The sequence below is a fragment of the Bos mutus genome, chromosome 4 (genome assembly GCF_027580195.1).
Source record: "Bos mutus isolate GX-2022 chromosome 4, NWIPB_WYAK_1.1, whole genome shotgun sequence".
Lineage (NCBI taxonomy): Eukaryota > Metazoa > Chordata > Mammalia > Artiodactyla > Bovidae > Bos > Bos mutus.
Window position 1 is genome coordinate 76376435 of NC_091620.1, and position 16772 is coordinate 76393206.

The 16772-nt window shown below is 38.3% G+C and overlaps 1 protein-coding gene across 7 annotated transcripts in view; it reads right to left on the bottom strand.

Moving 5' to 3' along the window:
• Window positions 1-16772, bottom strand: part of MAGI2 (membrane associated guanylate kinase, WW and PDZ domain containing 2) — a 1472905-nt gene that overhangs the window by 514252 nt on the left and 941881 nt on the right. For all 7 annotated transcript variants that reach the window (XM_070369681.1, XM_070369676.1, XM_070369674.1 and 4 more), the window contains one exon: window positions 3996-4206. In XM_070369681.1, coding sequence (XP_070225782.1) covers window positions 3996-4206 — 211 coding nt within the window. The remainder of the gene's footprint in view (window positions 1-3995; window positions 4207-16772) is intronic.

The following is a 16772-nucleotide window of genomic DNA, read 5'->3' on the forward strand; positions in this document are numbered from 1 at the left end:
AAGCAGAGACATTACTTTGTCAACAAAAGTCCTTCTAGTCAAGGCTATGGTTTTTCCAGTGGTCATGTGTGGATGTGAGAGTTGGACTATAAAGAAAGCTGAGTACTGAAGATTTGATGCTTTTGAACTGTGGTGTTGGAGAAGAATCTTGAGAGTCCCTTAGACTGCAAGGAGATCCAATCAGTCCACCTAAAGGAAATGAGTCCTGAGTATTCATTGGAAGGACTGATGCTGAAGCTGAAACTCCAGTACTTTGGCCACCTGATGTGAAGAAGTGACGCATTGGAAAAGACCCTGATGCTCGGAAAGACTGAAGGCGGGAGGCGAAGTGGATGACAGAAGATGGATGAGACGGTTGGATGGCATCACCGACTGGATGGACGTGAGTTTGAGTAAGCTCTGGGAGTTGGTGATGGACAGGGAAGCCTGGCTTGCTGCTGTCCATGGGGTTGCAAAGAGTCAGACACGATTGAGCGACTGAACTGAACTGAACCTGGAGATGGTGAAAGACTGGGAAGAAAGAAAGATAGGGAAGCCTAGCATGCTGCAGTCAATGAGATCTGCAGTGACCAAACAACAACTCAAAAATGAATATAGAAATATATTTAAATTTTATACACAGAACCATAGGGTCCTTTTCCTCTGTTTCACTTACTTATGTTTGATTACAGTATTTGTTTCATTGGAGACAAAATTCAGTAAAGTGCAATGGCATCACTAACTCAATGGGCATGAGTCATAGTGAAGGACAAGGAAGTCTGGTGTGCTGCAGTCCATGATGTCACAAAGGGTTGGACACAACTTAGTGACTGAACAACAAAAACAATGAGTACATGTTAATCTACCAGGGACTCCCATTACTCTAAGCAGCTCTCACAATATTTTTACCAGAAGTGTTTCCAGTGGTGTCATCTCTCTTCTGAGAGAGCTGTAATCTAATTTTCCACCTCTTCTACATTTCCTTCTGTTTTACCTTTCTCTTAAATTACTCTACTTTTCTTTTTCTTTCTTTACTCTGACTTTGCTTCAGAACTGCAAACTTTTACACTACAAATAGTATTATAAGTTTCTTGGCGAGAAACTCTGGGACACATCATGACTCAGTCCCTAAGCAAGTCCTAATGGCCCATCACGGTCCCTGTGCTGTTGCTTCTCCTGCCCTACCAGCCTGTTTCCACAGGGCTTTTACAGCACGGACTACATCCAGGTAAGGATTCTCTGCAGTATCATCAGCAGAGATAACCTGTGGGTTGAAGTGCTGAGTTTGTCAAATGTAGTTAGGAAGGAGCATTCCAGAGGATAGAGTGAAAGTGGTCTGGAGGAAGTTACTGAGAAGGAAGTACAGCAGAGCTAAATGTAGGCCATAGAGAAAGGAACAGGCAGCACAGATTGCCACGGTGTGAAAATGAGGTGCCAGATGAAAGACACTGCCTGACCCCTCCCTGCTCTGCGATACCGGAGCTTATATCACTGAGTCTTATGAGTCAAACTAAGGTTTTTGAAGGAAGAAAAGGCAGATTTCAAGCTGGTCCAGGATGAAGGGTGGGCCAGGGGATACCTCCATTCTGTGAATGACCTATTTAAGCAGGCATCTGCCCCTGCCTCCAATTTTAATCACTTTCCCATCACACTCTTCTCACTTCAGCCTTTACTCCAGGCTTCTTCCCTCTCCTTGACCTCTGGATGAATCTCCCTTAGTATTAACATTCATGTTGCAAATGAAATTGTCTCCTCTTTTTTGTTTTAATTTTTCAGCTCACCCCATCTCTGCTCCTAATACTATTCATTCATCCTTCCCTGCAGTAGTGGGAAGAAGATAAACAAACAAAAAGCTCTGCTTGTTTTTCAAAAGCACTAATGATCAAGCAAAATGAGAATGGAGCCATCATTTTACATGGTTTTCACCAACTGACATCTCTATAGTAGGTCTGGGCATCTTCTCCCTACTCCTAACACATAAAGTATCTGGTTTTTGTAATGGTGATTCTTATACCTGGAATGTACTATTTACCTAGTACCAACTTTTCAAGTCTACATTATTTTACCTTTACTATAATGCTTTCTTTTATTACTTAAGTCTACGTTAAGTGTATCTTCACTGAAATTGTATCACAAAATTCAGAAATGAGTGGTTGACTAATTGTTTTAACTATCCCTCTTATTCTTTCTTCCCCAGTGTGACAATAAATTTAAGACCAGGGACAAACTCTAATGAGTCTTTTGATTCTGATACTGGATGACTGACTAGCATATTAACAATCATTTTGGTCCTTTCTCCCACATCTTGATAGAGCCTCATCATTTCCTATAAACCACAAATACAGCTTCTGTCTTATGGAATCTCTTTTCTCCACGATCCCCAAATCTGACGCAGTTAAAAGGGGAAAGTTTATTTTATAATCACAAAAAAAGGAGGTTTTTATAATTGCATTATTGAAAGCACGGTAAGGAAACAGTTCTTTCATCAACTTGCAATGCTGTTTTTCTTTTATTATTTCCACATAGTCTTACTCTGCCTATATTATGCAATAAAAACGTGTGGGTAGTCAGTCCCCCTGTTCTAAACAACTGTTCTGAACACCAATGTGAGACCTCATATCTAGGTTTATACTTTGATTTCTGGCCTGAAATGGTGCTATGCTAAGCTTATTGATAACAAAATTATGTTTTTGATATAAATACACTCAAACATTTAAAAAATTCTGTATGACCTTCTCTTTTCCAATTAATTGATAAAAGGATGCCTGTGGGTCATTGATTATAGCCATAAGAAATATGCAAGAGAGTTTTATTCTTTCTTTGTAACTTATAAGATTTGTCAAAAGGTGAATGGTAGCAATGTATTTTATGCATTTCTCATCCATGGTGGAGTCAAGCAGAGCACCAAGTAATTACCTGATTATGTATTCCCTTGGCCACATGTTATAAAGTTTTCAAGTGAAAATTAAATATTGGCATGTGGTAACATTTCAATTTCACAACTGAGTTCTGCCTATGGAGATCTAAGTCACAAATCACTCCAGGTTTGGAAAGAAAATCTAGTTTTAATATTTTTCTTGAGTAATCAAGAGTTCACATATTTTTATCTACTATCTGAACTGAAAACTTCAGATTCTGTTAATGTTTCCCTCTGAGTCTTCTACAGCTTTGCGGGAATAAGGATTGTTGTTCATTTACTATATATTTAGTTTTTTACCTTTCTAATGGACATTTTGATTGTCTCATGCACATCAACAATTTAATATTTAGCCACGATCCTCAACTCAGGGGGTTAAAAAAGTTGTTCTACTCCAAAAAGAAAAAGAAAAGGAAAGCTAGACCATGCTGTTAATAAAATATATAAAAACTGAGTTTGGGGAAAAAACGTCCCCAGTGAAAGGAAAGATTAGACTGAGTATGCATCACTAGTTAGTTCAGAATTAGCCCTTCATTTTCCTTGGTAAATCATAAAAAGGTAAGCAATAAACAGAATGGGATATAATAAAAATAAATATGGCAAACTATACCAAACACATGATTTTATTGACAGCTGACCTTAGGGTCAAATGCTTAAAATATTGTCATTTGTGATTAGCAAGTATTTGGCTCTCAATAGTTGGCATTCGATCAAACCATTGGACATGATGGTGGAGGTTTCCAGCAATTTCATTTAAAAGATGGGGATTATCTCATTTGAGCTACACAGATGTCTTGGAAGGGTAGAGTAAGCATTTCCTCCCTATTTCCAATTCAAAAGTAACATCACATGGATATTTGCCTCCTCAGTCATGATTGCAACAAATTTTACAGTGGCACTATTTAATTCATTATTTGGTTTATAGCTGTAATCTAGAATCTTTAGCTGTATCAAGGTGCCATCCCATTATTCTCTCACAAAGAAGGTAATATTATGATCAATAAAATTCAAATTACTCTGACCCACCTCTCCATCTGTTACATCATATATATACTGCTATGATCTTTGTGAAATGTTCAGAGAAATATGTGAGACTCACTCAATGAAGTAGACTTCACCCTTCTCTGTATAAGCCATTTCCCAGTTGTCAGGCAATGGGTCTGAGTCCTCATTCTCCTCAGGTTTAGTTGGTTTCGCATCATCCATCTGCTCCTTCACCTCCTCAGGCTGACTGTACACTGGTGCAGGATAAGGCTGGGAGGGTGTCTCCCCTGAGGCACCTGCACTCTTGTCTTCAGGTTCACTGGATTCTACAAGAGAACAAGGGTACATGGTTAGTCACTCCAGCCACTGTAACTTCTGAGTGAGTATGGACTATGCTCACTGGGGAATGAGCTCTCTGAAAGCTAACAGAAAAAGCATAATTGTAACCACCTCTGAAAATTATCAGCAGGCCTATCTGAGTTCCTCTTTCATTCACCATTCTAGTCTATTCTTCAACTAATTAAACCTGATGACTAAATTGGAGGACCATGTCATTATATAGGTGTGGTAGACAGAGCAATGAATCCCTAGGGATGCCTGTACCCTACGGCCTGGAACATGTGATTGTTACCTTATATGGCAAAAGAAGATTTGCAGGATCAATTAAATTAAGGGCCTTGAGATTGGGAGATCATCTTCAATTATTCAGGTGGGCTTGCTGTAATGACAAGGGTCTTTACAAGTACACAAAGAAAGCAGAAGAGGACTATAAGAGGGAGATATGACTATTGAAGAGAAGCGTTGGCCAAAGAAATGCATTGCTGCTGATTTTGAAGACAGAAGGGGATCCAACACCAGCAAGAAGTGTGGGTGACCTTTAGAAGCTGGCAAGCAAAATCATGGATTTTCTTCTAGGGTCTCTAGAAAATAACACAGTCTTTTAGAAATCTTGATTTAGCCCCGTGAGACCCATTTCAGACTTCTAACCCACAGTGCAGTATGATAAAAAAATACACACTGCTTTAGGCCACTGTTGTTGTTCAGTCACCAAGTCATGTCGATTCTTTGCGACCCCATGGACTGTCTTCCCTGTCTTCCACCACCTCCCAGAGTTTGCTTGAAATCATGTCCATTGAGTTGGTGATGCTATCTAACCATCTCATCCTCTGCTGCTCCCTTCTCCTTTTGCCTTCAATCTTAAGCCACTAGATGTGTGGTAAATTGTTATGGCTGCGATAGAAAACTAATCCAACAGAGCAAAAACTAAAAGAAATGTACATTTTAAGAGAAACAATAAAATGCTTGGAAGACCCAAGGATATCAGATGTTGAGACCCAAGGATATCAACTTGCAAACGATATGAGATCCAGAATGATGAACAGGAACACATGGAGAAAAAATAAAAATTCAATAAAAATAGACTAAAATTTACCTAAGATGAAGAGACATAGGAATCTGCCAATTAAAATGGTTCACTGTATCTGAGGCCAAATTAATGAAGCATACATTTCACCTAAACACATCTAGGTGAGATTTCCAAACTCCAATGTTAAAAAGCAACTTTACCAGCTTCCATACTGAAGAAACTTACCCCAAAAAAGAGGAATAGAAGATCATCAGAACTTTCACTTGTAATACTCAAAGCTCAAAGATAGTAAGATAATATCTGTAGTAACTTGAGGAGAAGAAAAGTATAGCAGGCCAAGAACTTTACCAAAATATTATTCATCTATACAAAAGAAAGTCAATCTTAAACATGCAGAAGTTCTGAATGCATATCACCCATGTATCCAACCCAAGTATTTCTCAGATGCTACCAGAAGACAGCATCTGATATATCATGATGATTAAATCAGAGTATAGACCTCCAAGTAGGGAGAGATAAGGAGAAGACTTTTTTTATAAATTTAGAAAAAATAAACCCTGCATAATATAGTTAAAAGAAGGATGATCATATTTCAGGAAACTTATAGTATTTGTTAAAGACAGATTCTTAAAAAAGAAGAAAATATTATATTGAAAATTCATTATTAGCATGTGTTTTAAATCTTACCTTCGGAAAGCTCAGGTTCAGAGAAATTTCCTGCAAGTTAAGAAGGCAGTTGAAAGAGAAGTCCAAAGGGGAAATGTTTAGATTTCAGATCTTCCTTAGTTCATTCAGGGATTCAGCACCACTATATTTAGGTTTCAGACTGGGGTGTGGTAGTGTACAAAGAGGGAAACCACAGAAAAGATCAAGGGAGCCAAAAGCAGAGGTGGTCTGTGGAATACTTTAGTTTGGAACTTTGGGAGGACTGTTTCCTGCAGATTTGTTCCAAATTTCCATCAGGGTGTCAGAAATAAGTGGATGAATACATTTGGCAAGTACTACTCTGAAGACTTCCCTTTGACATGGGCATCATGCAGAAGTCCAAGTATGTTCTGGTGGAGACTTGGAAAGTAGCTGAGAACAGAGAACCAATCCACCTGCAGTGAGGATCATATGACTTCTTCACAGCAGAAGGTGTAGTAGGGATGGCTTAACCCAGAAACTGGAAGGAGATACTACTGACATACAATGCCAATCTGATGATAAGGCAGCCCTCTTGGAAACAGGAAATTCCACAACTGTTTGGGAACCTAATTTATAACTATTAACATTAAAAAATATACAAATACATATATGGTCTGCCTCAGTAACCCGTTTGAGAAATATCTTCTAGAAATAAAGGTGGAAATAATGCTTACTCTATCCGTATATTTGTCTGTAGCAGCAAAGACCTGGAAATGATTTGGACGCCTATCAATGAGAAAATTGTTAAATAAATTGTGGTTATCAATACCATGGAAAATTATGTAGTGTAAAGACCTACAACCTGGAAAATATGCCAATCATTATTGTTTAAAGAATAATCTAAGTTGAAGAATAATGCATGTACACTATTAATTCTATTTTTTTAAATAAGCAAACACCAAGTTAGATACATGTATAATTATGCTTATAATCATAAGACGATGGAAAGATGTACAATAGATTTTTCAACTTTGAGTAACCCCAAAGCAGTAAAATTGGATGGAAGTGGGAGATTTTTTTTTACATACCTCTGCATTAGTTGGCTACTGTTTTTATAACTTTAAAATTAATAAAAGCAATATAAGAAGAGTAAACTAAAGTAGAATGTACTTATCGTCTTAATCAACAGCTTGGATCAATTTTTTCTGTGTGTGTGTCAATCTCAGAGAGCAATATGAAGTATCTTTAGGAATTAGAAAGGATACGAACATTTTACAAGTTTTTGATGTTTCTTCTTCGTAAAAGAGGATTTTATGAAAATAGTATATTCCTTAGTGATGTAGTCTTCCACCTGATTCTCCATACAGATTTGACCTTTGTAAATTGTTCAGGAAAGAAACAGCAAGAGAAGGCACTCTTCTCTTTAGGTTCTTCGTTATACCTTATTACAACATGTAATTATCAATATAAGAAGCATACTGTTCTCTGGTATTTCCAAATGTCATGATACATTTGAAAAGTGAAAATGCAAGGTCATGATCTGAACATATTCATTTATTCAATGTTCACTTAATATTTATTAAACACTCGGTTGGCGTCAGGCACCAAGGACAGAAAAGCAAACAAGAAAGGCATGATCCCTGCTCTCATGGAACTTGAAATATGTCAAGATGTGCAGTCTTTAAGCAATTTTAAGTGTGATGAATGTTACCAAAGGGAAAGATGAGACCTCATGTATATGCATTTATCTAACCTTACATAAAGAATCAAGGAAAGCCCCTTTTCCAGTGTGCTAACAAATCTGAGACTAGAAAATGGAGTCAAGAGACTTCTTTCAGAGGAAGGTAAAGGAGAAAGAAACAGACAAGCAAGGAATGGATTAGCGTTAGAAAGCATGCTCAGAGTTTGGAACTGTACCTGGAGAGTAATGAGAAGGTACTGATGTGTCTTAATCAAGGGGATGACACAAGTAGCTTTTCATTCTCTAGATCCTCCTAGCTATTCTGGGGGTTTGAAAGTATTAACAGTAGATATTCACAGACCAGTGGGGAGTTATTTTTTGTGATTGAGACAAGAGATGATAGTGTCAATGGCATGGCTCTTCTATGAACTGAAAAATGAAATTAGAATATAGATTTGATATGATTAAACAAATGGACAGATAAGGGCAAATAAGAAGTCATGGTAAACCCAAAGGGGGAAAGCAATTCACTGGGCTAAGCACCATGAGAGGAGCAGCAAGACTCTGTCAGGAGTCGGGAAACCAGTGGGTATAATTTTAGGCACAAGAGATGGAGGTTCATGTCAAACTCACAATGGAGATGTCAAGTCAGAGAGTTCTTAGGGAATCCATCAAATTTAAAAGACAACAGCATATGGCTAGACTGTGGGCCTCCCTTGTGGCTCAGCTGGTAAAGAATCTGCCTGAAATGCAGGGGACGTGGGTTTGATCCCTGGGTTGGGAAGATCCCCTGGAGAAGGGAAAGGCTACACACTTGAGTATTCTGGCTTGGAGAATTCTATGGACTGTATAGTCCATGGGGCTGCAAACAGTCGGACATGCCTGAGCGACTTTCATTTTCACTTTCATGGCTAAATTGTATTATAATTTAAACCACAGGGGTGAATGAAATTGCCAGAGAGACAGTTCAGCAAGTGGAAACAAGAATACCTCGGATAGCTGGCTGAGGAACTCCAACATTTAACAGTGAGTGAGAGAATGATCAGGAGAGAACAGCCAGGGAAGTAACAGAAAAACCAGTTGATCTTCATGCCACACAAGCCAAGCAAAGGACAGTGAGAAGTAAACACTTATCTGTGGCCAAAACCTCTAAGCAGGCCAACAGAAAGATAAGGATGTAAAATCTAGTGAAATTAATGATATAGAGGTCACTAGTGATATTAGGTACCAGATATGGGAGTAGTTATAGTGAAGTGGTAGGTGGGAAAGCCATGTTGGAATGAATTAAATGAGCAAATAAAAAGAAAATACAGAACATCCTGACAGATAAAGTCAAAGATTAGCTATGAACAACTATTCTTTTTTTCTCATCTTGATAACTATATTTTCCAGAGAAATGTGAGACATCTCCTGAGAAAGGGGACTTCTCTGTAGCTCAAATGGTAAATAATCTTCCTGCAATGCAGGAGACCAGAGTCTGATTCCTGTGTTGGGAAGATCCTCTGAAGAAGGGAATGGCAATCCACTCCACTATTCTTGCCTGGCGAATTCCATGGACAGAGAAGCCTGGAGGGCTACAGTTCGTGGGGTTGCAAAGAGTCACACACGACTGAGTAACTAACACACATACAGAGTAAAGCACTGGTGGTTCAGGTCACAGTTGCACTTAATCCCAGAAGGTGTTCAGTTCCCAGGAGGTCCCCCTTTTCACTCTGAAAAATGGAGATGTCAGTAATTATATTTATTAATGTACGAGAGATCACTGAGCCAAGTTCTCCCAGTTTAACTCATTTATCCATTCATTCCTTTATTTTTATCTAATCAATCAATTGTTACATTAGCAAACATGAATTTAATATCTACAATGTGCAAGATATTTAACGAGTTTAATGGGGGAGAGAAAAAAGCTATTTTTATCAGGTTATTAAGAATTGGTTTGAGAGGCAAGTAATAAGCAGCACTTGCTTTCTTTATCTGAACAAAATAAGAGAAAAAATGAATAAAGCAAAAGGAGAATCACAACATTTCCAACATTTACTGCTCATAAAGGCTAATCTAGGGATACAGTTTATGGTGAGAGTCAAGGGCTTCTGGTGAAATGTAGAATCAAGCCAGTATGCCCAAGACAGTACTGAATTAGGGCAGGTTTCCCACACAGACATAGAACCTGTTTCTAGAAGAGCCATGCAGAATATTCAGAGGGATTTAAAAAAAAAAAAAAAAAAAAGAGGAATTGGGCAAAGCAGGCCCAGAATTATCCTTCAAAGATGTACCACTCAGAGAAGTCACTCTACCTCTTTTGGGCGGGGTAAGTCAAGCAACTGGTGGAATGCAAATTAAGTACCCTCTGATATGCAAGACAACATGAGGGGTGGAAAGGACATGTTTCCTCACAATGGATAATGATATAGGTACTATCACAGTGATTTACTGAGGGATACTCAACAGGGTACTACCACAGAGATTTAGGGAGGGATATTCAATGGCACAAAAGAGCTGCACACAATATTAGGGAGGTGATAGGACACATGGAAACAAGAGTACCCGCCGCAGCTGTCGGAGAATCTCCGTTATTTAACAGTCAGCAAAAAAACCGACATCCTATTTCCTACCTTGTGTACCAGGAAAATTGCATTAATTCATTAATTAAGCATTTGTTGAGACCTTGCTAACTGCTAAGAACTAGGCTAGGCAGTGGGCAGTTAAGGAGACTGTGGTTCAAACTGTATTAGTTTCCTAGTCCTGTGATAACAACATAGAACAAAACTGTATGACTTAATACAAATTTATTTTTACAGAAACCCTAGAACAAGTGTTCACCAGCAGGGCTATGCTCCCTCTGAAGGTGCTACAGGAGGGTCTGTTCCAGGCTTCTCTGCTGGCTTCTGATTATCTCCTGGTTTGTAGCAACATTAACTCCAATCTTCATATGGTACGCTACCTGGATACTTGTCTAATTTCCCTTTTTGAAGGACACTAGTCATCCTCAGTCAGGGACCCACCCTACCGATCTACTATTTTATTAGTAGAACTGATTACTACTACTACTTAGTTAAGATAGCCTCATCCTATTTCCACATAGGAAATAAGTTCATTTTCTGAGATTTTGGTGGTTTGGATTTCAACATATGAATGTTGGCAAGGGCGGGGGGTGGTGGGGGGACACAATTCAATTCATTAAACAGTATATAGACACGTTTACCTCACAATCCACTGAACCAATATTCTCCAGGCAAGAACACTGGAGTGGGTTGCCATTTCCTTCTCCAATGCATGAAAGTGAAAAATGAAAGTGAAATCCCTTAGTCGTGTCCAACTCTTAGTGACCCCATGGACTGCAGCCTACCAGGCTCCTCCGCCCATGGGATTTTCCAGGCAAGAGTACTGGAGTAGGGGTTGCCATTGCCTTCTCCATGTATATTTTATGGGTCTTAACAACTGTGTAATGATACATAGCCACCACTGAAATATACAGGGTGGTTTGACTGCTCTAAAAATCCTCTGTGCTTGGCTTTCATCCATCTCGCCCCTCTAACTCTTGGAAACCATTGATGTTTTCACTGTCTCCATAGTTTAACCTTTTCCAGAATATTATACAGTGTATAGGACTTCCCTGGTGGCTCAGACGGTAAAGCATCTGCCTACAATGCGGCAGACCTGGGTTTGATCCCTGGGTCGGGAAGATCCTCTGGAGAAGGAAATGGCAACCCACTCCAGTACTCTTGCCTGGAAAATCCCATGGACAGAGGAGCATGGTAGGCTACATACAGTCCATGGGGTTGCAATCAGTCGGACACATAAATGTTTCAGATTGGCTTCTTTTATTTAGTAAAACACATTTAAGTTTGCTTGATGTCTTTTAATAGTTTTATAGTTCATTTATTTTCAGCACTAAATAATATTTCATTGTCTGGATATATCACCATAATAAACTTTTAGTAATTAGGGATGGGAAAGAACAGATTTTACCAAGGTGTATGTGTAGCCATTCTTGCTAACATTCTTCCCCTCTCATGAAGTTTAGCTTAAAATTATATGCATGCAAATATGCCTTAACACAGATCTCATATGTGTCAAATCTATGACTTGAGAAACCTTAGACTATTTAAATTCTGACTAAGGAGAAAGAGGCAAATAACCCCATGCATGTTTTTCTTTCATAGTGGTTTGAAAGTATTTTTTGATTAGGAAGTGGTCATATAGAACTGGCCTTTTAAACCTCCATGACACGTTTCTTAGCATGGTTTTATTGTTAAATCCAAACATTAATTTTTTGGATATGTAAATGAATTTCCCCCAAGACGCTTGCTGCTCAAGTGAACAGACTTTATCAAACACTGGCAGTCTTGAGCATTTCATTTTGAGTTTCTAGGTCCATTAGATGCCTTGCAAACCAGAGGAGGGGTTATTTTTGCCCTAACAATAAAACAAAAATCATTTCAATAAAGAATGAATATCTATTTTTAGAGAATGACAATAATTTTAAAAAATTCCCCTTTGACTAGGACTGTTGTATTTCCTAGAAATTCTGTGGAAACTTTGAGATAGCATAGGTGTTGATAACATACAGTCTTAAAAGCAATGACCTATAAAAAACAAGATTTGTGTATAATTTTATTTCTGTGAAGAATTAAACATAATTTCTTTGGATTCAGCAAATAATTTCCTTCTTCCCATAAGATATTCAGAAGAGCTCAAAGATCTGTACACAGTACAGGGACTAAAAAACATTTAATGGGAAGAGAGTTAAATGAATGCATTTTTGCACTCAGTACAGTTCACATAAATTCTACAGTTCTGGTCCAGTCAAAGGTTTTGATATTACATATGTATAGTAGTCATTCCATTTACTTACATGTTTATTGCTCTAGCAGTATCTAACACATTGCCTTTAGGATGCAAGGCTAACAATAAATCAGAATACCATGGCTTTGAATGTCCCTACTGAGTTTTATTAAAGGATAATCAGAAACCAAGATAAAACATTTCAAGAAGATTGCCTATTTTATACCTTATCCATATTTTCATTTGACATGGTCTGTGCATATAGTTAATGTTAAGCTTTCTGTAATTGCCTTCCTTTGAAATAAGGGAACATAATATTTCAAAGCCAGATAGGAAATTGTTGATTTTATTTCTTTGATTAGTCATAAAATGTGAATTTTCAAAACTTGCTATATCCTGTGAGAGAGCTCTATGATTTATATTTTTAATGGCTCTGTGACAAATTTTAATAAATCTAATAACTTCTTTCTTCTGTCTTTATGCTATTTTTGGGAAATAAGCATAGTTAGAGGACATTTAATGGGAAAAAATGGTTGAAGAACATGTTTGTAGCTTATAAGGAAAGAGAATAGGAATAATTTGAGATTATTTTTTTCTTTTTGTTTAACTGTTCTCAGATAGCAATAAACACTCCACAAGGAGCAGTAGAATATAATGCTAAGGCTGGTGTCTTAGCAATTGGGTTTTGAATCTGCCCTTCAGATTGTGTTTGAATCTGTACTTCTCGGTGTGCTGTTGGGCAAGTCATTTAACTCACTCTGTGCCTGCCTCAATTTCCTTAAGTGGAGTAACATTACATTACATAAGGATTAGATAAGACATGTATATATATTGTGTAGAACAGTAAACTACTGGAACATAGTAGGTGCTCAGTAAATGTTATATATTTTTATATGTGAGTTACACTACATAGTGGAGAAGGCAATGGCAACCCCACTCCAGTACTCTTGCCTGGAAAATCCCATGGACGGAGGAGCCTGGTAGGCTGCAGTCCATGGCGTCGCTAAGAGTCAGACATGACTGAGCGACTTCATTTTCACTTTTCACTTTCATGCGTTGGAGGAGTAAATGGCAACCCACTCCAGTGTTCTTGCCTGGAGATTCCCAGGGACGGTGGGGCCTGGTGGGCTGCCGTCTATGGGGTCGCACAGAGTCGGACACGACTGAATCGACTTAGCAGTGTACTACATAGAACACTAGATAAACTGTAGAGTTCAATCAGTCAAGCAACTTAAATGGTTTCTCCCCATAGAAACAAGAAGTATGGTCAATTTCATATGATTTTTAAGACAGGTGTTTCAAAAAACAATGCAATTTCTTAACAAAGAAAGATGCACATAAAGCCAATGTATCTTCTTTAAAAGGTGTGTGCACATATTGAGCTTTTCTTCCTCAGTCGAAACTTTCTGTGGTGTTAACTCATTTAAAGGAGGGAAAATAATCTTCAAAAATCACACATTTTTTCCAAGTTCTGTATGTTTTCCTGCAGAATTCTACATTTGATTTTGCTAGGTGCCAGGGACTGCTACTGAGCTATGAACTTGGCTTTTGTACCTTTGAGGGTACTGATTAAAATCATAATCAGAGACACAGCTCTTCTATTTTTTATTAGTCCAAGGCTTTCTCCTAATGTAGACTCAGGGTAAGCTTGGTTTTCAAATCTAACAGACAGCTCCAGACTCTTGTTCACTTTGGTAACACTATGGTAGTGACCATAGTGGTGAAAGTGGTGGGGCTTGAAGATTTTCCTTGCTGCTGCTGCTGCTAAGTCACCTCAGTCGTGTCTGACTCTGTGCGACCCCAGAGAGGGCAGCCCACTAGGCTCCTCTGTCCTGGGATTCTCCAGGCAAGAACACTGGAGTGGCTTGCCCTTGCCTTCTCCAATGCAGGAAAGTGAAAAGTGAAAGTGAAGTCGCTCAGTCATGCCCAACTCTAGCGACCCCATGGACTACAGCCCACCAGGCTCCTCCATCCATGGGATTTTCCAGGCAAGAGTACTGGAGTGGGGTGCCATTGCCTTCTCCGGAAGATTTTCCTTAGTTTCCTGCAAACTTGGCAGTCTCATCAAAAAGTATGTTTGTTAGGTTGATATAAAGACTTATTGTATTGTCATAGGGGTAGGATGGAGTGGAGGCTGTCATAACATGCTTGCTTTACTGCTAGAAGCTGAAGTTTTTGGAATTTGAAATATAGGCTCTTGTAAATAAATGAATATTTTAGGGTTGACTCTTGGACAGGAGAAAAATATCATTGTAATTGATTTTTCATATGGCCATCCTATAGATTATTTTCTATTGTGAAAATGGAGGACATTCTGCCTTCAGAAAGGAAGCTGTCACGCAGTGGCCACCTGCATTCTATGCAGCCAGTTGACTGAAATAAGTCAATGTCCTAGCTCATTGCTCAAACACCACTCTTATCAATTTTCCTTGCTTTTCCTAACCTTCTCAAATGAGAAGAGGAATTATAATACGGGTGCCAAAATATTTGCACATTGAATGGTTAGTGAATATTAACTCATCATTTAGAAAAAAAATAATTACTTTTTTGATGTAGTAAAACATGCACTGGGACCAAATCCAAAAGTACAGAGAAGAAAAACAGTGCAAAGCTGTTTCTCTCCTGTTTCTACCCCCAGTGCTCCAGCAATCCCGTAAGCAAAGGTGGTTATATTTTCTGCTCTTTCTGAGGTGTTTCTATGCACACTGATTACTGACTTGTAGTTGGTATTTTTCTGACTCCTTAGTTCTCCTAAAGTGTCTCTAAGTTCTAAAAACAAAGCACTATAATTTCTTTTTATGTATGGTATGAGAATGAGGAAGGGTGGCCCTTAAACACTGTGGCAATGTTAAAAGTGTATTTTTTTCCTGATATTTTAACTAATATTTAATTTTAATATTTGAGAATATGAAAGAAAGACAAGCCTAGAATAAAATAGAATTAGGGAAAGTTAGGGTATGAGTAACTATGCTGCTGATTTTTGAGATGATATATCAACTGAGGGAGCAGGAATGCCAAATCCTGTAAAGGGATTACTTTGTACCTGTAATGTAACCAAATTGGATCTCATCTACTTAGGAGACTGGTCAGGGAAATATGAATTAATAAGAAAGCATTTCAATATCTCAAAATTATTTTTCATTTATATCTATAATCCAAAATTAGTTACACATTCTTTGGAATACTAAAAGAACAATATGAAGAATTATGAAAATAGAAAAATGCAAGGTGTATGAGTGGAAGATGACAGGAAAAATTTGGGTATATAAAAAGCTAAATTGGGAAGAACTACTGAAAAGATTAGTAAAGGGAATTACTTTTCATTGACAAGGAAGAAGTGCTGCCTTAATTAGTATATATCCTTTTTTTTAATTTTTAGCATTTTAATAAAAGCAGACTGGAATAATGGCAATAAAACGAATCTTTACATCTTTGAAACTATATGTGCTATATGATTTTCATAATGCAATGAATTCTGAAGATATTTATCATATAGAAACAAGCACCTCAAATCTTCAACCAACTTTGAGCTGAGAGAAGTTGACACAAGTATTGAAAATATTCAAAGACCAAAACAAGATATATACATGTATGTACAATAATTTTCAGATCTTTCAAAATTCTGACAAAAATCAGCAAATTAGTACTACATGAAACATCACCTTCTGAAGTTTAAGGAACATCAAAGGGGCTGAAAGAAAAGGCAGAAGACTTTATTCAACCTTGATCTTGATAATTCAGGTGTCATTCTTTGGGGCCAAATTGGAGTCAAGGTATTTTTTCATGAGAACAAGAAGTCAACTAGAAAATAAAAGATAAAGGTGCTGTCCCTTTATCCCCGAGTGCTCAGAGAGACCTTATCCAGAGACCTTACCTCTTTAGAGACCAGCCTTCAGTCAGAAATAACTAGAGCAACTTTTGTCTGACAAAAAGTAGCTAAGATTTCACACTGAATTGATAAACATATCCACGAGGAGAAATATGAGATAAGAAAATAGACTACAGCTGCTGCAGCTGCTAAGTCACTTCAGTCGTGTCCAACTCTGTGGGACCTCATAGACGGCAGGGTGAATATCAAACCTAGAGAGAATGGATGACCATGACTAGAAATAAGCTTCAGATCAGATCAGTTGCTCAGTCATGTCCGACTCTTTGCGACCCCATGAATCGCAGCACGCCAGGCCTCCCTGTCCATCACCAACTCCCGGAGTTCACTCAGACTCACGTCCATCGAGTCAGTGATGCCATCCAGCCATCTCATCCTCTGTTGTCCCCTTCTCCTCTTGCCCCCAATCCCTCCCAGCATCAGAGTCTTTTCCAATGAGTCAACTCTTCGCATGAGGTGGCCAAAGTACTGGAGTTTCAGCTTTAGCATCATTCCTTCCAAAGAAATCCCAGGGCTGATCTCCTTCAGAATGGACTGGTTGGATCTC